At 47.7% G+C, this 25,781-nt stretch overlaps 1 protein-coding gene across 1 annotated transcript in view; it reads right to left on the minus strand.

Annotated features, from left to right (window-relative positions):
* The window catches only part of BCAP31 (B cell receptor associated protein 31), a 46,181-nt gene that overhangs the window by 16,816 nt on the left and 3,584 nt on the right, over positions 1–25,781 (minus strand). Inside the window, exons 2-5 of the mRNA XM_053293492.1 lie at positions 24,439–24,599; positions 22,614–22,714; positions 17,908–18,055; positions 5,427–5,562 (exon numbers count right to left, since the gene is read on the minus strand). Coding sequence (XP_053149467.1) covers positions 5,427–5,562; positions 17,908–18,055; positions 22,614–22,714; positions 24,439–24,530 — 477 coding nt within the window. The 5' untranslated portion in view covers positions 24,531–24,599. The remainder of the gene's footprint in view (positions 1–5,426; positions 5,563–17,907; positions 18,056–22,613; positions 22,715–24,438; positions 24,600–25,781) is intronic.

A 25,781-nucleotide genomic window follows, 5' to 3' on the forward strand; every position in this document is an offset into this window, starting at 1 on the left:
GTGATGCTGAAAAAAAGAGTGAATAAATCCCCTTGTAATAAGCTGCTTGTAACAGCCACCTAATGGCACAGCGGGGAAGTGACTTGCCTAGGGAGCAAGAGGTTGCTGGTTCGAATCCCCACTGGTATGTTTCCCAGAGTACAGGAAATACCTATATTGGGCAGTAGCAATATAGGAAGATGCTGAAAGGCATCATCTCATACTGCGTGGGAGGAGGCAATGGTAAACCCCTCCTGTTTTCTACCAAAGACAACCACAGGGCTCTGTGGGCGCCAGGAGTCAACACCGACCCAAGGGCACAACTTCATACTGCTTTGAGGTGGACTGTCTCCATCCCACTCCCAGTCATTGGTCTGATATGGAGAACAAAAGAGCATCAGCCACAATGAGCAAGAAGTCCCAGGGCTGGCAGAAGTCGGAGTGATGACATGCCTAGAGCATGTCCAACGATTGATCCTTCAGCCCACCAGCCACCCACCCGGTGAGGAAGCTGCGGTCTGGATGTTTGCTGGAGGCACAGAGAAACAAAAGATGCTTGCAAAGCAAAACTGCTCCCGATTATGCAGCACATAGGAAGACCCCATCAGCTTGTGATCCTGAGACCAAGCTGCAGGAAGCAGGAAAAAGGAGGGACTTTGAACACCATCTTGGGAGTCCTGCAATACAAAACCTACTCAGTCAACCTCACAAGAGGAAGTGACTTCACTGGGGATGAAAGCCCATTCCATGCAGCTTCTCAGCTCTGGCTGTTGCAGTCGGATTCCCAAGAAAAATTAGGCCAGGCAGAAGTGAGAAAGACTCCTCCCCAGTAGGTGGCTCTTGGAATATTTAAGATGGAAGAACAGAGGCACTGTCAGGAGAGCAAGCAATAAACACCACTCTTAGTGTCTTTATGATAAAGCTTATGTGCAACACTTCTGCCGTTCAGAGGGTCAAGGGGATCTGCTAACATGTTGCTTTAATTAAGGCCATAAAAATTCTTTTCCATGTCTGAGACAGAGCAGCAGCCAGAGCTGCAGGTCTTGACTGCCCCCTTCAGGCTGATCCACACCGGAGCGCAATATACTGAAGATTTAAATGCAACTCTCAGCACAAGCAAGCCTAGAAGATATGAGTTTGGGGCACTATCCAAATGTACTAAATAAATAAAAATACAAGTTCCCTGTGCAGGAAAGAATCCCATATTCTGCAAGTGGAAGTTGTGATGCAAGTTTACAAACCCTATTCTATTGCATTTATTTATTTATTCATCACACTTGTATACCACCCCGAACTCACGTCTCTGGGCGGTTCTTTGTTGTTTTGGAAATTTCCACACTGTTTGGATATGAACCAAGATAAGCAGAGCTAGGCCTCAGGGGAGAAAACTGGGGGCCAAAAGGTGCAGAGAGGTGGACCCAGGTCACAGAGCCTCATTCAGAGTCCCACATCAGAGCTGTAACACTGAGAGGACCGTGGATAGTTCTGTTTTCTCCATCGGGGGGACAGCAGGGACTTGATCTTTTTCTAAGAATCCAAGACTAGAATGCCAGGATTTTGTGGCAGTAACTGGATTTTGTATTCAAGCCTCACAGCTGCAGAAGATTCTCAGAAACACTGGAACACTTGGAGGGTAGTGTCATTTGCTAGCAGGGAGGGATCGACATCTCATGCAGAATCCTGAGCATCTCAGCTTTCATTTTAAGAAATTGCAAGCTGCAGAGAGAGTGTCTGAGTTCAACAAGCACAGGCTTGATAAACACAGAAGCAGTTTTGAGTGAAGGTGGAACGGAACGCAGAACAACTCTGGGTGGTTAGGGCTTTATACCCTTTTCAGACATGAGCTGCTGCCCCTCACCCCCTAGAGACATGAGCAGGCCTTTGGCTCATCTACTCTATTAGCAGCCCAGTGCAAGCAAGTTTTTGAATTATTTTGCTTTCTTTTTTTTGGCACAGCATACACAGTGCTCCATTTACTGGGGTAACCTGCATCACGACAACAAATTGCACAACCTTCTGTTCAATTCAGATGCTTATCAAGTTTGAGAGCAAGTAGTCCAAAAGATTAAGAACCAAGAAGTAACTGGCAAAGAGCTTAGCTGCCAGGAGGAAGGCAATCCAGTGCTCTGCACAGCTCCTTCCTTTCCCCCATCCTGCTCCTCGAGGACTACTGTTCCAATTCCACCCCAACCCTCCACCTAACCCTCCCCTTCAGTGGTCCCTCTAATTTTTCTCATCTCTGTCCAAAGTTAGTTTTGTTCTGGGTGGCAATATCAAGGCAGTGTGTAAGCATGTGCTTCCAGAGTGGGGCCTTCCTAATTCAACCTGAGCTGGATCTAAAATTAACTGAGCGGACATCAGAAAACTTGTGAGCGCATGCACGCCTTAGAGGGAACAGTGCTCCCTTCATGATCAGGCCTGCCCAGCCTGTAACCCAAATCAAACGCAGCCATCAGTCAAGAAGCAGGGGATTTTGAGAGCCCCTAGCAAGCCACAATAGTCTGCTTTCAGGCAGCTTTCTCTTGCTGGGTCACAGCTTGGACAGTGCCGCTTCAAGCACTGGCCTCTTTCCCTTCCTCTGGTCCTTGCCAGAAAGGACAGTTTTCCCTATCAAGAGCTAGATCCAAGAGTACTTCACCCAAAGCAACTGCTGAAACTTGCTTTCAAGGTTCTATGGTACAGGGCATGCATTTCATTGATGCAGAACCCTTGGATTTGTTTTTGAAGTCTACCTTACACCTCGTTTTGACTATATGCAGGGCCAGGATTCCACGTGTGTCTGATCTTGGTAGCTACCCCATGTTTAGCACCACCAGCTCCACCCCTGAGGCTGAGAAGTAGGTTCTTGTTCCATGTTCTGTTGAGTTTCAGAGGCTCTCCAAGCACCTCCAAGGCCAAGCACAACTAGGGGGATATGCCCCGGCCCAGACTGGATGGCTGGCAGGCTGAGCCTCAGAGGCCCTTGAGAGTGGCGAGATGTCTCATCGCCCCCACTCAACCCAACAAGGCTCAACACAACATACGGAAGAGTCCCCACTCTCCTCTAGTCTCCAAAGGAGACCGCTCTTGTCAAATTACGAGATGATCTCACCACCCAAGGGTGCAATAAAGGACTGCTGGGAAGGGCTATATGCAGCTCTTGCTCCACCATTTGCTTTTCTGTGTTTTGGACACTCTGGACTTTGTGTCTAGCCCTTAGCAATGGAACTCCAGGTGCCCCATACCGAAGAGAAACTTCTGTTTTTGCTGTTGCCTTAAACTGGCAACCCCTTTGTGCGAACGAGGCACATGAGTGTGCCCCAAGGAACCACCGTAAGGCTCCTGAAAGCCCAAAGCACTCACTGACCAAGGCGGCTACCCACTGTACTCCCTGCACTAGCCCTGCTGTCTTCCGGTCACTCTCTGCTTCGGCAGGCAACCGAGTCCAAGTTGTTCAGACGGATGCCATTGGATCATTCAGTACCCCCAGTGCAGAGACTCAGCAGACAGACATGCCCACAGGAGAGGTTGCCTCTTGCCTGCTCCCCTCCAACAAGCACCTCCCCCAGACCAGCAACATATGGAACACTGGCGGGGAGGTTCTTCTGTAGGCAGCAGATTCAACTCAAGAAAAAAACCGCCTCCCTAGGTGTGAACCCTGCTAACTGAACAAAGACACCTTTTAAAGTGTTGATTCTCTAACATTTAGCAGGGGCAGAGCAACTGGCCCTATCCAACCCCAGCACAGCATCCCTCCAGTGGCTGTTGCTGGTACCTGCCTTATGTTTCTTTTTAGATTGTGAGCCCTTTGGGGACAAGGGACTGTCTTATTTATGTATTTTTCTATGTAAACGCTTTGAAAATGTTGGTTGAAGAGCGGTATATGAATAGTAGGTTCTTCTGTAGGCAGCAGTTTGGATTAAAGAAAAAACCATCTCTCTAGAGGTGATCATGCCCAGTTTTAATTCAGAAAGACGTCTGCCTCAGCAACCTGAAGTGTGCCTTGGCCAAGAGAAGGTACCCCTCAGATGGGTTCGAGAAAGGGCCTGCTAGCCTCTTGCCAACACCAGGCAACTGAGAAAGCGTGGGGGCTGCATTGCCAGTTGTGACACATACTTGACATTTGCTAGGACAGCAGTTTAGCAGCGTCAAATGACCCACACAGTATTCCTGGAACACACAAGACCTCAGTGGGAGATTAACTCATTGGTAAGGTTACTGCCATAAAAGGGGAGCTGGGATATAAAGTGACAGGAGGGTTGTATGGCCTGCATGGGATTACGATTACACCCCCACCCCCAAATCAGGCCTCTGGAGTCTTGGGGCAGGATGCACAAAGTTGTGCCATCCCTTGGGGGTGGGTTGCATTTGTATTCGTGACAGTAGTAGGGTCCCACATACTGTGTCTTGCAGGCTAGTAAGGAAATGGAAGGGAGTCACCAAAGGAAGTTGTAGCGCACTAGCAAGGTCTAATACCCCCCCAAAATGCCATTGGGTGCATATGCAAGCTTTCAAATTCACCTCATGCAACTCTGGACTCCTGCCTTCAAGTCCAAGGACATGAAACAAAACATTTCCTGGATCTCTGCAGGTTTGTGGCACACGCATAAGTGTTTAGAGCTGAAGTTGGCTTCCCAAGAGCCTTACTATATGTTTGTGGCTTTAATTGGCCTATCCACCCCCAGCACAGTACATCCAGTGACTGTTGCTGGTGTCTATCTTATGTTTCTTTTTAGATCGTGAGCCCTTTGGGGACAGGGATCTATCTTATTTATTATTTCTCTGTGTAAACCGCCCTGAGCCATTTTTGGAAGGGCGGTATAGAAATCAAATAAACAAACAACAATAACAAAAGCTCACTGGTTTCTGATCTTGAAGGAGACAGTCCACATATGGTATGTAATTAAGTTAGTAACTTGGGGAAGCACAAGACAGGGCTTATGGTGCCTTTCATGACAAGGGGAGCATACTGGTTGAATGGCATTTGGACAGAGACCACTACCCATAACCAATCTTGAGCCTGGCATGTCTCCTGCATGCACTCTGTAGTTAGGAGGGCTAGAAACTCAATTGTAATCTATCCTATGCAACTGCTTTATCCAGAATGCCTTGGGTCACATTTCATACTCCCGTTTTACGACATGGGCAAAGCAACAGAGACACTGAGAAGGCACCAATTATGCTATGTTTACCGTAAGTGGTTAAAAAAAGCCACAAAATTAAGCTGCAGGAAACTGGGGAGCTCACACATCATCTGGCATTTATAAGTGCCCCAAGACACAAGCCTCTTAATTGCCTATATAGGAGTGAAAGGTTTCTCTCTCAGTCCCATTTACAGGAAACCACGGTACGATTGGTAAGCAATCTTAAGCAGAGAGGACAGAGATCCTAGGAAGCCACCAACAAGAGCAGATCCAAGGATGCTCGTCTGTCCCAAGCCACACCCCCTCCGCCCTTCGGCACCACACCTTTTTCAGCTTGTCATTTTCTTCCATGTATTTCTTGGCGGCATCACTGGCTCCTTCGGCCTGCTTCTTGAAAGCTTCGTTGGAAGCCAGGGTAGTGGCCTGCTGGGAGATGAGGGTGATAAGACGTCTCAGCAGGCTGCAAAGACAAACACAGAGGCGGGTCACGGCAGGGACTTGAGTCATGTCAGCAGCCCATCCCACCCCAAAAAGCTCGTGTCCGCTAACGAAAAAGGCTCCGAATGGGAAGCAAGCCAGAAGGGGATAGCTCCTTAGACTTCAGTCTCATCGGAGGGCTCCTTCACGGGGAAGACAGCTACTCTTCTACCAAGGCCGCTTTTATATTGAGCAGGCAAAGAAACCTGCCTTGCCTATGACTTCCTGATAAGTAGTAAGCGAAGCAATGTCACGGGGGACACAACGGAAATGGATATAAGAGGCCAAGACAGAGATGGGCTCGTTTTTACAGTCAAAAGGATCCTTGATTAAGTTTAGGAGATGCAGGTCCCTTCCATCAACATGCTGCCCTCCAGATCAGTGCTTCCTAAACCAAACCTGGGGTCCAGTTATTTTTCCTGCAAGTTGGAAACAGATCCCTATCTAGCCTCTTGATCAGTTCTCAGAGCAGCAGCAGACATCTTCCTTAGAACTGCCAAGTAGCCCCGTTACCTTCTCCCCATGTCCTGGCCTTCCCCCAAGGACAGGTAGCAGTGATGCTTAGAAACATAGGAAGCTGCCTTATACCAAGTCAGACCATTGGTCCATCTCGCTCAGTACAGTCTACACAGACTGGCAGCAGCTGGCAGCGGCTTCTCCAAGGAGGCAGGCAGGAGTCTCTCCCAGCCCTATCTTGGAACCTTCTGCATGCAAGCAGGCAGGCGGTCTCCCTAGAGTGACCACATCCCCTAAGGGGAATCTCTTGCAGTGCTCACACATCTCCCATTCAAATACAAACCAGGGTGGGCCCTGCTTAGCAAAGCAATCAGGCAATATCCACTCTAGGAGAAAGAACCCTTTCAGCACACCACTTCAGTGGGTTGCCAAGTCATTCTGATCAAGGCCAGCATCATCTCATGAGTTCAGATCCTGCCCCTACAACCTCGTTTTTAATGTAGGACTCCTGCAGAATCCAGAGACTCCAAGGCCAGGTCTTAAAGTGCCTGTCTAAAATTCAGAGTGTTTTTAGGGATAGATGAGCCACAACTCCAGTCCTAGGTATCTTCAGGGGGCGGGGGGAGAGAAGGTCAGGAAATTGGGCTGGGAAAGCCCTCTGCTCGAGACCATAAGACTGGACTCTTCTACAAGGCACCTCCTGCTCTCTTTAAGTTAGGGACATACACAACACCCAAGGAACCAATGAAGCTCAACAGCACAGACCCCAATCCCAATCCTGCACCTCAGCCACTTACAAAAGCCAAGGCAAAGGGCTCTAACAGAGTTCTCTTACAGGCTGTCTCAGACATGAGAAGAAACAGCTAAGGCAGATGCAGGCTGCAACCAAGGTGCATATAGAGAGGCCCTGCCAAAGATTTTTTCTTAAGTCTGACAAGATGAGAGAGTAGGGACAATGGAAGATGGATACTGTAGGGGTTCACCCAGACACCAAGCTGGAGGAGACCCAGTCAGAGAAGGATCCCATTGCAGCTTGGATCTCTGTTCCCGAAAACCGTCCTTCAGAGCTGGAGGAGCCAAAGTTGGCTGTCCCCTCAGACAAACCCTGAAGCATGGCCGGCCCTAACCAGCTCCTGCCCCTTCCCAAGAACCCCCTTCGTCACTACCAAGCCTCCAGCAGCAGAGGCGATCCCACATCAGGTTGAGCTCCAGCTGCAAAGGCAAAGTGTTCACCGAAGGTGACCAGCTCAGGCGCTCCCTCTAGAGTCCGTCTGGCCCGAGGCTCCAGGAAGCAGTAGGGCTCTCACTGGCTATGAAAAGCCTCGGCCGACACAAGCCTTTTGCTGTTTCCAAGCGCATTCTGGAAAGATGGGGCAAGGAAGCCCTCTGCCTTATCCGACAGAGAGCAACTCCATGCATGGAGCCCACACCGCTGGTGCTTCTGCCCTCGCAGTTCATCATCATCCCTTATTACAGTCATAGACCAGCATAAAATTACATGTTAGAGAATACGAATAAATAAGAGCGGAAACGGTAGTTACATATGTGATGATGTATATTAACATTAAAAGAACTAATATACTTAGAATGTATGAGGGTGTTAAAAAATGTGAATGCTAGAATGCTAAAAGTACTAAAATACTAAAAATGTCAATGCATACAATAATAAAAATACTATTACTATGTTTAAAAGTCTTTAAAATGCACAAGAGACAATAAAATAAAATAAAAGTCAGAGTAAAAATTACACTGAACGTTAAGACCAATAAAAGGAGTAAAAGGGAAGGCGTGAGCAATTACAGAATCAAATGAGGACCAAAAAGGCTCAGAGCCCGTCATCTGCCGGCAGATGCCAATAGTAGCCACAAAGTATCTGGCAACGCTATAAGTTATGGTAGGCTTAAGGTCAGAGAGTAGCAGGGAACTGCAGAACTGTCTTGGACGCCCCGGGAACTTTCTTCACAGTAAAAGAATGAGAGAGGCACAAATGTCTCTATAGAATGAGCCGTATAGGAGGCCATGCTCAGTCGTTTCAGTCTGCCCTGAGCCACAAATAGGTCTGCAAAAGGGATCCTTCTATAGCGGCCTTCTAGCACTGCTGAGGGGAGGTCATGGCAGCGAGCCAAGGTGAACGCCCTTCTGTGGTTTGGGATCTCCTCTCCAACAGAGAGCAACTCCATGCATGGAGCCCTCACTGCTGGTCCTTCTGCCCTCGTAGTTCAATCTATGGCCCTGTTAGAGAGCCAGTTGCTGACCAGAGCCCTGTCTAGATGCCTGGCCAGCTACTTCCTGGAAGACGTCAGGAGGAGTCCATCCAAAACCTTTAGGCTGCTTTTCTTTCCTCCCCCCACCCCTGCCACGCTGAACTGCTCTCCTCGTCCCTTCCCCTTAACTTAGGCCTACCTTACAGCACTTAAAATGTATTGCTTCTTGGCCTCACTGGGGAGAGTGAACAATGGACTTCTCTCTCAGAAAGGCAGCATTGTTCAGACATACAAGTGGATGTTTGTAACCTTCCTCTCTCCTCGCTTCCAGGAACACAGCTGCTTCCAGCGGAGGGAGGTGGCTGAACGCACATGCAGAGAAAAGCCCACCATCATGAAGTCATTGCTATAGGGCGAGATTTGCACAACCCTCCACCCAACCGCCTGCTGCTTGACTTCCCCAGGGAAAGGCTGCCACATCCATGAGCTCCCAGAGCAGATGAGTTGTGACAAGGTAGCAGCGGCAGGACACGAGCAAGCAAACCGCCCACTTGCTCAGACGTGCTCCACGGGCAACAGCGGCACCATTCAGGCTTCTGCCACTGCCAAAGCACCACGGGCTGCCCTGCTTAGCAGCCGGGGGTTAGCTTGCTGGCCAGGGGGATGGAGTGACAGCTCAGGGTAGAGACGCCGCTGGAGGAAGCGGCATCAAGTGCCACCAGTAGGAGTTCCACAAAGCAAGTACCAAGAGGATGCTCACTGCCTTCGGAAGAGGCAAGAGAGCCATTCAACCAGCCCCCACCCCAGGAAAAGGGAAAGCCTAGACGGGGCATTTTGTAGTTATCCTCTGCAAGGCAGCTCTGTCCTGTATTTTTTTTTTTTTTAGGAAAGGGGGGTGGGGAAACAACATGCCCTCCCTTTCCAATTACTGGCAAGGCTTGACACAACTAAAGCCTGGAGAAGGGCCAGAATGCCTTGGATGAGCTGCCACACATGGGTGAGATTGAGCCCAGAGGCCCACTGGATCCTTTTGCAGCTCGGATCAGAAGGCCCGGGCTCCAGCCCTACTGCAACATGCGAAGTGGAGCCACCAAGTAGGCAAGCACAACATTTCATGTCTAGGCGTTACTCAAGAGCAGGGCACCCTGCTCCTCCTCAGACACACAGCTGCAAGATGGAAGCCACCGCCCTCTCCTCCCACCCCCACAGCATCTAGCACATTCCTTTGGTATGCAGCACTGCAGCCAGTCAGCTGATTTATGACCCACAGGCGGCATTGTTAGCAGTCTTATTCAGCCAACAGCCGCTGCTGCTTAAGCACGAGCGCTGGACAGGCAGCCACCAGAGCGGACGTCAAGACCCTGCCGTCTGCTGCCAATGCCAGAAGGACAATTCCCCGTTGCCACTGAGCGGTGAGCCACACTTGAGTCACGGCTACCAACACCAGAAGGCCATGAAATCAATGGTGAACACAACTGCCCTTGGTGGGACATGGGGGAGAGCATCCAACGGTTCAGAATCTCACTGTATTTCTTACTGTGAAAGGCACCTGTTTCTGGAATGGCATCCTCTGATCCAAGAAGCCCTTACTAGACTTCCATGGCGTGCCAAGGCTGCTGTTACTCTCGGAAGAAATCATTCTGCACTGACCAGAACCTTTGTTGTTTCCTTTCACTGAGGGGTCGAGACTATGAAGGGGGTAATGCTAGATACCAAGCTCTAGTTCAGACTGAGCACTGCTGCTATCCTTACCTCTATGAATTAACTAGGGCAGCCTGCCACCTTGTGGTTAGCAGGTGCACAGCAGCCAAACCAAACCAGCCTGCAACCACTTCCTTCAAAGGTGTGCAGCAGGGGATGGAATCAGTAGGACTGGCAACAGAGGGCCTTTGGCTAGGACTCCGAGAGGTTACCGCTAGGCCCTCCTAGCTACCAGCCAGGAGACAAGAGGAGTGATATGTACAATCAAGGGTCCCAGTCTTAGATGCCCTGCCTCTTTTTGGAGTAGTCTTCCAAGAAAGCTGTGCTGCTGGCCAAGCCCAAAAGGTTAGCTGTGTTTGCCTACTGAAGGAAACTGGAGTCCTGTGACACCCTGACAATTAACAGATTTGTGGGCATAAGATTTTTGTGGGCTAGGACCCACAAAAAAAGGAAATCCAACGAGAATCTAAGCAGAGCATATAAGACAAGACTTTTGGGAGGGTGGGGGAGAAGCAGGCTCTTTGAAGCATATATGTTACTCCAGAATAGAAGGAAGCTAGAGGAATCTGAGGCGCAAAGTTCATGTGAAACACTGGTCAGAACTGTTGCAGCTCACTGCTGGGCCATGTGGACCAGATTTGCTCCCTAGAACATTCTCCTCCCCGGCCCAGTGACTGTGCCTTGCAAGAGATCAATAACAGCAGGCAAACTTTTGCTGAAGTCTGCCTCCCATGACTGATGATCTCATCTGAGGAACCCCAGAACGCTTTGAGAACTTTTGCCTAACAACTCCTGCCATTGCTTCAAGTTGACAGCAGAGGCTGCACTGAACAGGACGCTTGAAGTTCCTATGCCTGTAGGATCAGTCTCTCTGTGGCCAATGCTGCTCTGAAGAGCCAAACTTTCTGGTCTTTTTGCATAAGCCAATATTGCTGGCAAAGTAGCCCAGAATGAGATGACTGGAGGAGAAGCTGACCAGTGCTCCATTTTAGTTAGGTAACAAATGGTTCAGACTGCTCTAGTTGATATTTGGCATATTATAAAGAATAATCTGAAGACATTAAGAAGGGGCCACAAGCAGAGTCACCCAACAGTTAAAGAAATCCCAGGCAATTAGGCAGGCCTCAAGCAGCAGCTCTGCAGAGACACAGGCTTCTTGGATCCAGCTACGATAGTCAGAAGCCAGTCCCAATTTTTCCACCAAGAGTAAGCAGAACTGTAGGCTTATAGCCTGCTCAGAAGGACCTGGCACAATCTCCTACCGTAGTCACGGGGCAGCCTATATTCCTGTTGCTTCGTCAAGCAGATTCCTCTGAAAGGCAAGGGCCAGCAGCAGTGGAACAGGCAAAGGAGGACTCCAGACCTCAAAGCCTGCATCTGAGGCTCCCTCTTCATTATGAAGGGAGTGCCAATAAGGATGGCAGTTACCAACCGAGAATGGGAAAACCTCTTCTAGAACTGGGAGACTTCAATTGCTTCCGTTAAAAACTGCCACCCGGTTTGCAGCATAAGACAGTCTAGTAACCAGAAAGCACATCCACTAGAGGGAGGTATAAGTGGTGATGAGAGGTCAGAAGATGACTGAAGACACGCTGTGGGGGTAAGCAGTGTGTTTCATCTGGCCTCTTCCCCCACTATTCTTGGACAGGCGAGAGGGATTTTTGGCAGAAGCTCCTGTGTGCATCTCCCTTTTGCAGGCTGCTATCTGGTGTATTAGCTCCCTTTAATTGTGCTGCAATATCTTGTACCCGGGGAGGCTGGCCTGATTGGTGGTGGGCGAGAGCTACACCAGTGAGGCTTTTGGACTCCTGGCCCTTATAAGGGCAAGCAGCACCGAGGCGCAGCCGCCGGCAGGCAGCCAACCTTCAGTGGTGGCCTTCAGGGGTGGGCCACCCTATTGTCTTGGGACTGCTGGAAAGAAGACTCCTGCTCACTTCATTGTTGCCTAGTACAGGTATGTGTCTTGGGTTAAAAAGAGATGGGGACGACTCTGGGGCAGCTATACCAGTGGTCGTAGGGAATCGACGAAGATATGGCATTGGGAGGCCAGCGGGCCGTTACAGGGGAAGGGAATTCAGAAATGTAATGGCCATTTCCCCTTCCAGCAGGCCTACCACCTCTTTGACCCTGGAGAGCAATGCAACAGCCCACAGAACCTCACCTTATTACTCTATAATGCCAGGTGGGCTCAAAATAAATCTGAGGTAGTCCATGACTTGATTATGGATGAAGGAGCCAACCTGATATGTATCACGGAGATCTGGTCAGGAGAGGCTAGTGGTCCGGTTTCGTCCCTGCTTCTCCCGGAGTGTTACTCCATGGTAGAGCAGATGAAAAGATGTGAGCGGGGAGGTGAGTTGGCTGTGGTCTATAAGAATACCATCTCTCTTACCAGGATCCCCATCAGGGATTTGGCCTATACTGAATGTGTGTACCTAGTTCTAGAGACGAGGGATAGACTGGGACTTTTGCTGGTGTAACGATCACCCTGCTGCCCAGTAGAGTCCCGAACTGAGCTGACGGACCTGGTTGCTGAATTGGAGGGGCCCAGGCTGTTGGTGGTGGGGGACTACAATGTTAGTTTTGGGACTGGGTTTTTGGGAGCAGCTCAAGAGTTCATAGCAGCCATGACTGTGGGCCTATCCCAATTGGTCTCTGAGCCAACACAAGATGCTGGTCACACGCTCAATTTGGTCTTCTGCTCTGATCAGGGTGGTGTTCCATGGATGGGGACTCCTGTCATCTCCCCATTGTTATGGATGGATCACCATCTGGTTAACGTACAGCCACAACCCACCTCTGCAGGAGTGAAGGACCTATTAGATTGGTCCAACCGAGATGGTTATTGGATCCAATAGGATTCTAAGAAGCCTTGGAAGGGTTTAGGGTTGGCTCTGCTAATGATTCTGTCAATGATCTGGTGCAAACATGGAATAATGAGCTCACTAGAGCAGTAAACAATCGCTCATAGGCGACCTCTCTGACCTGCTTTAAAGACAGCCCTGTGGTATTTGGGAGAACTATGGGAGCTGAAGCAGTGAGGTAGTTGACTAGAGCGCAAGTGGAGGAAGACTCGGTGTGAATCTGATTGGGCACAACACAGAACACATTTGAAGATCTATGCTCTGGCCGTGCGAGCAGCAAAGAAGCAGTTCTTATCTGCCTACATTGCTTCTGCAAATTCATGTCCAGCTGAGTTGTCTAGGTTTGTGAGGGGGCTAATATGTACCCCCTCCCCTTGAATTTGAACCTTGAACCATCGGTCACTCGCTGTGATGTTTTTAATGACTTTTTTGAAGATAAAAATCTCTCCTATTTTGGCCGAGCTGGATTCCACAGTTACTGTAGAGTCTACAGTGGAGGTGTTTAACTCCTCTTATGGGATTCGATTGGATCGTTTTCAGTTTGTGACTCCTGAGGAAGTGAACAAACTGCTTTGGGCTGTGCATCTTACAACCTGTTCTCTTGACCCTTGCCCAATTTGGCTTATCTTATCTGGCAATCATTATCTGAGAGGGTCTGGTAAATATTATAAATGCTTCTCTGAGGGAGGGAAAGATGACTCCTTGTCTTAGAGAGGCTATTATTAGACCACTTTTGAAGAAACCTGCATTAGATCCCTAAGAATTAGTTTCTAATCTTCTATGGTAGGACTTGGTGATCGAGGGGGTGGTGGCCTCTCAACTCCAGGCAGTTTGGGATGATGCAGATTATCTAGACCCATTTCAAACTGGATTTTGGGCAGGCTATGGAGTTGAGACTGTCTTGGTCGGCCTGATGGATGATCTCCAACCGGCTATCGACAGAGGAAGTGTGACTCTGCTGATCCTTTTGGATCTCTCTGCGGCTTTCGATACCATTGACCATGGTATCCTTCTGGACTGCCTGAGGGAGGCGGGATTGGGTGGCACTGTTTTACAGTGGTTCCATTCCTACCTCTCTGGTAGATTCCAGATGGTGTCACTCAGAGACTGTTCTACAAAGCGACAACTAAAGTGTGGAGTTCCACAAGGCTCCATACTGTCTCCAATGTTCTTTAAGATCTACATGAAACCGCTGGGAGAGATCATCCAGAGTTTTGGTGCAGGGTGTTATCAATATGCTGATGACACCCAGATCTATTTCTCCATGTCGACCTCATCAGGAAATGGCATATCTTCCGTAAATGCCTGCCTGGAGGTGGTAATGGGCTGGATAAGAAACTGAAGTTAAATCCAAATAAGATGGAAGTACTGACTGTGGTGGGTCAGGACCCAAGAGATGGTTTACATCTGGATGGGGTTACACTCCCACTGAAAGATCAGGTACGTAGCTTGGGAGTGCTCCTGGGCTCAATGCTCTCCCTGGTTTCTCAAGCTGAGGCAGTGACCAGTAGTGCTTTTTATCAGCTCTGGCTGATACATCAGCTACGTCCATTTCTGGAGGCAAATGACCTTAAAATGGTGGTACATATGCTGGTAACCTCCAAGCTTGACTACTGTAATGCACTCTATGTGGGGCTGCCTTTGTATGTAGTCCGGAAACTATAATTGGTACAAAATGCAACAGCCAGATTGGTCTCTGGGACAACACAAAAGGAGCACATAACATCCATTTTAAAAGAACTGCACTGGCTGCTGATATGTTTCCGGGTGAAATACAAAGTGCTGGTTATTGCCTATAAAGCCCTTAATGGCTTGGGTCTAGGGTATTTAAGAGAGCACCTTCTTTGTCATGGACCCTGCCACCTGTTACAATCTTCTTGAGAGGTCCAGTTATGGTTACCACCAGCTCGTTGGGTGGTGACCCAAGATCAGGCTTTCTTTGTGGTTGCCCCGGGGCTTTGGAATATGCTCCCTGCTGAAATAAGAGCACCTCCTTCTGTTTCTAGGAAGACATTCAAGACTCACCTGTTCTCACAGGCTTTTAATTAGAATTGTTAATAATTTGTTTTAATAACTGTTTTATGCTATTGTTTGTATTGTGTCTCATGCATTTTAATCTTTGTTGACTTAAATATTGTTTTAAATTTTGTACACCACCTAGAAATGTACATATCAAGCAGTATAAAAATATGATAAATACATAAGGGTTGGGAGAGGTTTCAGCTGTATGGGTGGGATAAGTTTGCCCAACGCAGTGAGCCAAGCCTCCAGTTCACACACAGCCCATTCATCATTCTGTGTGTGTGTGTGTGTGTGTGTGTGTGTGTGTGTGCACGTGTGTGTGTGCGCGCACAGAAGAATAGCAAGCCCAAGGTTGCTGGTTCGAATCCCTGCTGGTATGTTTCCCAGACTATGGGAAACATCTATATTGGGAAGCAGCAATAAAGGAAGATGCTGAAAGGCATCATCTCATACTGCACAGGAGGTGGCAATGGTAAACCCCTCCTGTACTCTACCAAAGACAACCACAGGGCTCTGTGGTCACCAGGAGTCGACACCAACTTGATGGCACACTTTACCTTTATCACCTCAATTCCTCTCAAACACAAAGGCTTTTAAGGCTCACCAGATGGATGCTCCTGTCCAATCAGGAAGAGGGACAGACCTCTGCTTTCCAATCAAGCCCTTCAAACATTCAGCATTCAAATGTGAACACACCCCACTATGTTCCAAGGGTCTTTGCCATTAGAACTCAAGAGAAAAAGCAGGGCACTGCATTTGCAGCACTTCGAGAAAGGTTACACAATCAACCAACAAGTAGGGTGTGCATACTGGGTAAGCCATCAAAACCTTGATAAGCAACTTGGCCCATATTTTCATTCGATTTCTTGCATTAACCTTACCACCTTTATTTTTCTATGTAAGCCAGAGCTTTGGTTGAAAAGTGGTATATAAACACTTGTAGTAATGGTAATAAAATCAGGAATGTACGTGTGCTACAGTTCCCTAGGAGCACAGAATGTGGTATTGGGTGTAGAATCCTACTTCAACTCAGCTTCAACTGAAAACCAACTTGTTAAGCAATGTGGCCTGAACTACTTCTGTGTATTAGAAGCTTTTGTATTTGCTTAATCCCTATGTTCCATGTATGAAGAAGCTGTGCGGGGTCAGAAGTTCACAGCTCCTGTTCTGGTTTGGTAGGTGGAAAAAGTTTTACTGTTTAATTTCTGGAGGGAAGAGAGTTTGATCTGATGTGGTATGTTTTTTAAAAATGGAGGGCACTTGAGTTTGTTTAGAAAAATTGGAGGGAAGAGAGAATAAAAGGAGGATTGGCTGCAGCAGAGAGGTCAACAGGAGTAAGACTGAGTTGGAGAGTCATCTCAGAGACAGGATTAGAGCTGGAACAGTAGAGACACAAGCAGCAGACTGCAGGAGAGTGGACTGGGGGCACTCAGAGGCAGAGAGCTTGAAACCACCAAGTCGGAATCATGGCAGCATAGGCAGAAACTGCTGGGTTGTGGCAGTGAGGAAGCCAAGCCTTCTGCAAAGCGGGAAGCTAGTACCCTCTGCACTCCTTTGAGACTGCTGCGGGACCTAGCTAGACTAGGCCACTGGTCATGGTATTTCAGTGTTTGTCTTGTACTTTTGCTCAACTGAACTTTTCTCTATTTTTACTTGATATCATTGCACTGTTTTGGAACAAAAATGTTTTAAACCCAGTCAACTTTTTCTTGGGGTTTTTTTTTTATCTGTTTCAATAGTGTCTGTCTATTAGGTTTCCCACCCCATGCCTACTGGCCTAAATTGCTTTACCACTCTACTTTCTTGTAAAGTGGAGGGACAGAAGCCCCAGTGACTGGATGGTAGAACCAGTCTAGAAAGTTCTACCTGGCAGCAGCAAGTCGTTGATGCCCAGGGCCCACTGAGGCAGCGTCCTCCACAGAACGTCTTGCTATTTTTTACTTAACCTATTTGTATATTGCCCATGACTGACGTCTCTAGGAGGCTTACAGCAATAAAACCAAGAAATTTTAATAATTAAAAACATTAAAAGATCAAATTAGAATACCTATAAAAATGACCAAATAGTGAAAAAGCTTGGCTGAAGAGATGCATCTTTAGTCCTTTCCCAGAAGCCAACAGGGATGGAGCAACTCTAATCTCAGCAGGCAGTGCATTCCACAGCTCTGGGGCAACTACAGAAAAGGCTCGCCTTTGAGTCTCCACCAGATGAGCCAACAGCACCCTCAGACGAACCTCCCCTGAAGTTCTTAATAGGTGGCAGGGTTCATAACAAAGGTGTTCTCTTAAATACCCTGGGCCCAAGCCGTGAATTATGGCTGAGAAGACATGCTTGAAAGTATATGGGCAATGCTCGATATCTTGGAAGTGAGAGGTTGCTAAATATATTCCCTAGTGCAGGTTTCTTAACCTTGGGCCCCCCAGATGTTGGAGTTCAGATGTTGTTGGACTTCAACTCCCAGAATCCCCAGACATGGCCTTTGTGGCTGAGGATTCTGGAGGTTGTAGTCCAACGTCTGGGGGCCCAAGGTTAAGAAACCCTACCATAGTGGATGGAGGGGCAGAGCTCCAGTGCCCTACATGCTTGCTTCTTTCCACAATTGGCCAGATCAGATTTTCACAAGTGTGCATGATTTGTACAGGCTGCAAAACTCAGCAGGTGTTGACACAGGATTCGGACAGCCTAGTGCACAGAGTGTGCGCTGCCCCGCATAAGATTGGAGCATGACACAAACTGTGTTGCTATCCAGTTTTGCAGCTAATAAAAGTGCAAAAGAAGCAGACATGCTGACACCAAAGGGAGAGGCCGAGGCCTGCCTAGAAACTTCCCTCACAGATCTCTCTGGAGCACTCCTTGTTCTCATCTGCAAGAACTATGATAAGACTCAACATAAAAGTTCTTTGGTCTTACCACCACAAGCTTGCTATTAAGATGATGCAAACTGGTTGCAATTGATGAAACATTGCCCTAATGCTCATCTCCATGCATCTTTCCAGTGCCTTCCAATCTCCATCTGCTAGCCAAGCTGTACCAATGTTTGCACAAAACACAGGCTCGAAGAGCTCCCTGCAGGTACTCACAAGGCCATCAGCAATGAGAAGCCAGCAATGTAGAGGTTTCGCTGGGCTCGGAAGAGCTTCATGTGAAAGTGCTCCACGGCCCCAGGGTTGTTCTGCAAGTTCACTTTTTCGGTCACATCATCATATTTCCGGATCTCACGAACAGCATCTGCAAACAGCAAGGAGGAGTCAATGCTTTTCAAACCTGAAATTCCATTTGCAAGGCTCGTTTTTGGAATCCAAGCTCCAGTCTGTTCATGGAGATTAACCCAAGCTCTACTCACTGCTAGAACTTTTAATTATTGCCTTTAACAGTAATCCCAGAAACTCATTACAGCAACAACTATGCAAATGAATTGATGTCCACAGCACTACTTAATACCAAACACACCCAGATCAATCCATATTCCTAAAACTGCATTTCAAGTTACTTCATAGGCCATTAACAGGGAACACGTGAGTTATCCAGGAGCACCAACAATTCAGTAGAATAAATGGATATGCTGAAGGGCTCAAGATGTCCCACTGCCAAATATACAGTCTTTGGTATTGCTGACAAAAACCTGGCCTCAACAGCTAATATAATCTTTAGCCTACTTTCCTTAAGTAAGCTGATGAGATCACCCAGGGGTGTGTATATGTGGCTCTAAACAAATTTGGATCAAATTTCGTACAGCTGTAGTGACACTAATATAGGAAGCTGCCATATACTGAGTCAGACTATTGGTCCATCTAGGTCAGTATTGTTTACACAGACTGGCAGCGGCTTCTCAAAGGTTGCAGGCAAGAGTCTCTCAGCCCTATCTGGAGATGCCAGGGAGGGAACTTGGAACCTTCTGCAGGCAAGCAGGCAGACGCTCTTCCCAGAGTGGCCTCATCCCAAGGAGAATATCCTACAGTGCTCACACTTCTAGCCTCCCATTCAAAAGCAACCAGGGCAGACCCTGCTTAGCAAAGGGGACAATTCATGCTTGCAACCACAAAACCAGCTTCCTCCCTACATACAGGGACACTTCAACAGCATAGTTCATGAAATCATCCACCCCAATTCAAGATGGAAGACGCGTAAACATTTGAGGCGAAGGTGGGCTAAGTTGTGAAGATGGTAGTCAATGTTCCCTCTAATTTTTTTCATCTGTGTGCAGAATGAGTTTTGTTCTCCATGGCGTATCAAACAGTATGCACGTACGTGTACATGCATGTGTATTGAGAATGGGGCCTGCCTGATTCAACCTGAGTGGGATATAAATGTAACTGAGCGGACGTGAAGATACATGTGCGTGCACATGCTTTAGAGGGAACTCTAAGTAATTAATTAAGATTATAGTGAAAGGAAGTGGGCAGATTGGTTCTCACCATGCCTTCTTGTTAATATAGTTCTGCCCTTTATATTTGAATATAATATTGCAGTCAAGACAAGCAGGAAGAAGAACTCTGCACTCTTGGGCTAAAACAAAACTGTCTCTGAAAGACCTTAGAAGCAGCGCACTGTAGTGCCAACTGGTCTCCAAGGCTTGCTATCAAGTTCTCATCTGTAGGGGAGTTTACTCACTACAGGTGACCAAGCAAGTCTCCAGCTCCAAGGGATAGAATGTGGGCAGAGAAATGAGTGTATATTTTCTAGGCACTATGAAGGCCTTTTTCCCTTTGGAGCATTCAAGCAACCTTGCAAAGAGGCCAACAGAACTCACGAGCCCACAAGGACCTTGACCAACCTGCTGCTGGCCTGCAGGAATCATTTGTGTCCCAGAAGTAGCAACTTGAATCAAGCATCTCAGAATACTGTATTGCCCAAAAACAATTTCTAGTCATCACAGAGAGCCAGGGGAGCAGCTATGAAGTTTGCCTTAGAACTACGGAGTTCTGAAGAGTGCAAGGAGAGACTGTCCTTTGTCACACTGGTGACAGGGCAGGATTCCTCTGCAATCTTAGTGATAACTGGTTTTAAAGTTGCCGTGAGACACAGCCCACATGCAGGGGAATGATGGAAGAACACAGAAAATGGAGAACAGAGGTGGGCAACTACGTCCTGAAAGGTTAGCTTCTAACACTGCACATGGTGGACAGGTAATGGCAGCACCTGAGGCTGAGGTGAGCTGCCAATTCCCTGGGCACATGCACTCCTGGGGAAAGCCTCTACTTCTGTTCCAGTTTTACTGGTCAGGACAACACGACCAATCGCAAACGGAAGCAGAAGTAGTGACTCATGCCAGAAGCACACATGCCTGAGGAATCAGCAGTTCACCCCAACCCCAGGTGCTACTGTATGTGTGAATCTGTCTTGTTACCAATGACAGAGGCAAGCTAGCGATATTCCAACAACATTAAAAAACAAATCTTGCCAAGGGTCAACATGTTTGCCTGATATTTGGCCAAGTGGATATAGGGCTTTGGGGGGCCCTTTTCTCAGGGGGGTCAGGAGGACACTGAGCAGTGTCTGTGATTTGTGCAAAGCCACAAAAATATGCACCTAACTGGTCCCAACTCAAGTCAAATGAAACCTATTGCCAGATTGAAACACAGCAAGGTTTTGGGCGATATCCATGTACTCCAAATGCTTGCTACTCTATCACAGCTGGTTCAGTAAGGTGAACCACTAACCCAAGCCATTTCCATCTGGTTCAGAATACAGGAGAACAGCTTCTGCCCAGGGCATGAGTCAGAGCATACGACACTTGGAACATGCCACTGGTGACTAGTTCATTTTAGGCTCAACTACAGGCCCCTGTACCACTGTCAGAAGACTAGAGCAGGGCTGCACAACTTTGGCCCTCCAAAGTTGGACTAGAACTCCCATCATCCCCAGCCAGTGGCCAGGTCAGGGATCATGAGAACTATAGTCCAATATCTGCAGGAAGATGAAGGTTTCGTAGCCCTGGACTAGAGCATCCTTGAGAATACAGAAGCGACGATTCCTGCTCGGAGCTCTATTGAACAGGCTGCAGGGCCTGGCATAAGCCAGCTCGGCCTAAACAGAAGCTTGTACAGGGGCTCTGGGAACAGTTCACCATTCATTCCGTACACAGTCTTTTGCCAACTGGAGAAGCCTACCGAAGAGCCACCAGCCTCAGCCTATTTACAGGGAGGAGCTTGCATGTCACAGGGCACGTTCCAGCAACCAGAACGTTTGGCTGTCAACACACCATGCTTCTAACCATTAGAACAAGGGGCATTTCCCTCAAGAGCTTTGTGCACCTGTATGATGATGTTCTATCCCTAGCACCCATATTGATAGGGCCTGGGGGGTGGGGATGTGCCCCCCTGCCCTTTTATGTAGGTAGAGGGTACTGGCGGGCATGTTTGTGTGTGCATCAGTGAAGCAGACTTCCTAGAGTTTGAGTGGGAGGGACCCAGGGAGCTGGCACTGAAGAATATCGCCACCATGTATGGTGGTTGGCCTTGTAGCCCAGCTCCTGAGGCCAGACAGAAACATCTTCTCACTAGATGCTGCACATGTCAATTGTGGCAGAACTCAACAGAGAAGATGCCAGGCAAAAAGCACTTGCAAAACTGGACCAAGATCAATTTTGCCCTCCTCCCACTCGACACCTGCTCCATGACTCACCTTTATCCCTCAATATTTTACAGAGCACAAGAACACCGAGTTCTTTGTCTTCACATGTGCCACCCTGCAAGGAAGCTGCAAGTTGCCCTGGCCAGCCAGGGAGATAGTGTAGGATAGTGGCTAGTGCTGGACTAGGACTGGGATGACCCGTGTTCGAATCCCCACTCAACCATGAAACTCACTGGGTGATTTGGGGCCAGTCATGCATCTCTCAGCCTAACCTACCTCACAGGATTTTGAGGATAAAGGTTACTATGAACACTGCTCTGAGCTCCTTGGAGGAAGAGTGGGATATAAATGTAAAATAAATATAAATCAATCAATAAAACCAACCAACCAACCACTACAGTTGTTAGCCACCCCATAACAAATTGTTCTCTGGGCGGCTCACAACACAGCATTAACACATCAAGAAAGATGACTTGCTGGGCAGAATTTGAACCCGACTGTCACAGCCAGACCTAGCCCTCTGCTCTGCAGTGAACAGACCTGGATACACATCACCCACATTATTTATTTATTTATTAAAACTTTTATACCGCCCTTCCAAAAGGCTCAGGGCAGTTTACATTAAAACACCATTAAAATCAGTTAATAAGTAAAAACAAAAATTATAAAGCATAAAAACAATGATTAACAATTAAAAACATCATAAAACAATTAAATAATCAGAACAATTTAAAAACAAATTTTAAAAAGCTGAGAAAGCCTGGTTGAAGAGATGTGTTTTCAGGTGTTTTTTGAACATTGCCAGAGATGGGGAGGATCGTATCTCAGCAGGGAACGCATCCCACAATCTCGGGGCAGCAGCTGAGAAGGCCCGTCTATGTAGCCACCAAACGAGTTGGCGGCAACTGGAGACGGACCTCCTCAAGTGACCTCAATGGGCGGTGGGGCTCATAGCAAAGAAGACGCTCTCTTAAATACCCAGGTGGGTATTTACATTACAGGTGGGGAGGCTTAGGCAGTGTTCCCTTGACGAAGCTGGAGAACCTCTCCACCTTCCCCCAGTCCTTTGTCTACATCCCAGCAATGTGACAATCTGAAGAGCTGACAGGGTAGCAGACAGACGTTCGTGGGACCTGAAGGGCCTCCAGCTGCACCCAATGGGCAAGTGGCACTAAGACCACTGCCATAACGCCACACACTGGCTCTCACTCACCAAGGAACAGCAGGACCAGGATGATGATCAGCACAACAAAGAAGGTGTTTCCGTAGGTCACCATTAGCCGCACCAAGCGGGACTTGAAGATTTTCTGCCATCTGTGAACAAAGGCTAGGAGTTAGGATTAAACCTCGCAATCATACGAGAAAGAACACAGCCTCTATTCCACTGGGACAGAAAGGACAGAGGAGTAAGGACAGTCAATTTCCAAGAAATGCAGCTTTCAATCCACACCAATATATCAACATTGGGAAGGGACAAATCCCCTGCTAATTGAGCAAAGCCGAGCCTTTTTAAAGTGGCGATTCTCTTTATTGAGCGGGGGAGAGCAACTGGCCTTATCCATCCCCAGCACAGTATCCCTCCTGTGGCTGTTGCTGGTGTCTATCTTATGTTTCTTTTTTAGATTGTAAGCCCTTTGGGGACAGGGAGACATTTTATTTATTATATCTATGTAAACCGCTTCGGGAATTTTTGTTGAAAAGCGGTATATCAATATTGATCGTATTCTCCCCCTCCCCACCTCAAGTTTCCCTTAGGGCAATTCCCCATACACATCCCATCAATGGAGACTGCAAAACCACTGTTCGGTCGAGGCTACTATTCAACTGTAGCTAGAACACACACACAACACTTGGAAGCAGAAGGTAGCCAAGCTGGTGGTTGTCAAGCAGCCAAAGAGATGCTGAAGCTCCTTCTTTCTCCCAAGGACAGTCCTAATAAGTAATCCCTCCAATATGGATTCCCAGATGTTGTTGCCTACAACTCCCATAATTCCCAGCCAAAGCAAAAGCCATTGCAGCTGGGGATGCTGGGAGTTGTACTCAACATCTGGGAATCCCTGTTAGAGGGAACACTGGTCCTAACCTACTCTTGGTGGCAGTTCATAAGCAGAAATCAGAAGGGGGTAGAAACAAGAAAGGAAACAACCAGGGAGGGCAATATTTATTTATTTATTTATTCATTTATTCATTCTATTTCTATACGCCACAATTCTGGAGAATTGTAGTGCTGTACAGCATTCAGTTTGAGAATCAGCTCTTGCTCTCTGTTTTTAAGCAAGGTTCTGGCCTTCATTGCTGTAAAGATATGACTGCCAGTGCAAGCAATGCCTACTGAAACTTTAGAAGCCAGGAGGGTCCGAAGTAAGATTTCTAGTGGTAGGAAACAGACTTCAGTGTCAGGAATAGATCCTTGCCATTCTGGCAAAACCAGAACTACAGAAAATGGTAACATTAGCAAAGTTATGCAGAAATTGGAAGATCAATGGGGGATTTTATTGTGCAGCAGCAGGGCCGTACAGCAGACCAAGTTTTCAGCCCACTCATTTTCAGTCCCATCTTGCTGAATTATGCAGAAAGGAAATTCACAAAATATGTAGGTCACAGGTCCGGTTTCTCTTGGTACAGCGTTTGCGTGACCTTTACTCCATTTTAGTTTTTAACCAAGTATGCACAGCCACAATGATGATCCTTTGGGTCCACAGCCCCTATATTCTGCTTCCTGGCACAAAGATTCCTGACCCCCAGGATCAGCTATTTTGATGCTTACCGACAAGGAACTAACTCTTTAGGTATAAATAAGAGACCCAAATGACATTTCACTCAGTTTCTTCTTCCCCATGAGTGCACTCCCACACATTCCAGAAGTGACCAATCTCCTCTCATCAGCCAGAGTGCTAATTATTGCCCGATCGGCACAGCATCCTTATTAGGTCATCCCAAAGACAGTGAGACAACATACTTCAGCAGCTTTTGCTCCTGAACAGCAACCCCAGTGAGCCCCCGCAGAGCCACACAGTCCCTAGCCCACAGCTCCTCACCTTGTTGCCGAGATGAAGGGAATGCACAGGAGAAAGATAAGGACTACTTCAGCATACAGGAAAGTGGCTACAGCCGCCCACTGGAGACTCATGATGAGAGCCTTGGAAGGTGTTGCACTTTCGGGAAAGGTTGGGAATTCACGGCTAGATGCAGATTGTGGCTGGAAGGGGGGGAAAAGTATTTGAATACAGAGCCCGCAATGCAAAGTGGACCATCTAGTGCTTTAGGCAGGGGTTTCAGCTACTGGGGATGCTGGAAGTTGTAGTCCAACAGCATCTGTGGCTCCAAGGCTGGGAACCCCTATCCTAGGGTCTCAACCTTTAAGCAGAGTGGAAGACCAAGAAGTTCCAAATATCGGCAAGTTTTATCCACCTTGCTTAAAGGGTAGCCAGGCTTATACCCCAGGAGTGTTTAAGAGCACCATGGAGAAGGTCTGCAAAATCCATTTCCACCACTGAACACATTTAGCACCAGTCAGACCTAACAGAGGAAAGCAGAACCACACAAACCAATACCATAGCAGGGCCAGTTTGCTCAGTCAGAAGGGTGGGGGGGGGTATAAATAACTAGCTTAGTAACTGGTACATGGGGGAGGCAGGAAAAGCAAGTCGGCTCCAGAGACCTCTGAATTGCACTTCATTGATGAATACATTTCTATATCATCCCCATCTGGGCAGTTTACAAACACAAAAATAATCAAAACAACTAAGAGTTAGTTTTGAAACCACTGAAGTTCAGTCAAAATTATGCTGACTAATCTCTACTGGTGACCTTAATATGCAGTGGGGATCATGTTTACATTTCTATACCACTCTTCCTCCAAGGAGTCTAGAGCAGTGCACACGGATATGTTGATCCTCACAGCCACCCTGTGAGGTAGGTTAAGCTGTGTTATAGAGACTGGCCCCGAGTCATCCAGTGAGTTTCATGGCTGAACCGAGATTCCTCTCTTAGGTAACCCTGTCCTAATCCATTTAGGGCTTTAAGAAGGTAGTTACCAGCACTTCCCAGTTCTCCCAGAAACATAATAGCAGCCAGTGCTGCTCTTTTGAGAGAGGCCTCATATGGTGTCTCTGGGACACTGGAGACCAGACGGGCTGCTGCATTTTGAACTAACTGAAGCTTCCGGACGATGTTCAAAGGAAGCCCTACGTACAGTGCATTGCAGTAATCCAAGTTAGAGATTAGCAGCCAGTGCACCAGTCTTGAGATCATTCTCAAGGAACAGATATAGATCTTATCAGCCAGAGACACACCAGGGTGAGACCTAGATCCCAAGCACTCTCAACCTGGACATGTTCCTTTCTGGGGGGAGTGCAACCCCATCCAGAACAGGAAGTGA

The sequence above is a fragment of the Hemicordylus capensis genome, chromosome 2, assembly GCF_027244095.1.
Source record: "Hemicordylus capensis ecotype Gifberg chromosome 2, rHemCap1.1.pri, whole genome shotgun sequence".
Taxonomy (NCBI): Eukaryota; Metazoa; Chordata; class Lepidosauria; order Squamata; family Cordylidae; genus Hemicordylus; species Hemicordylus capensis.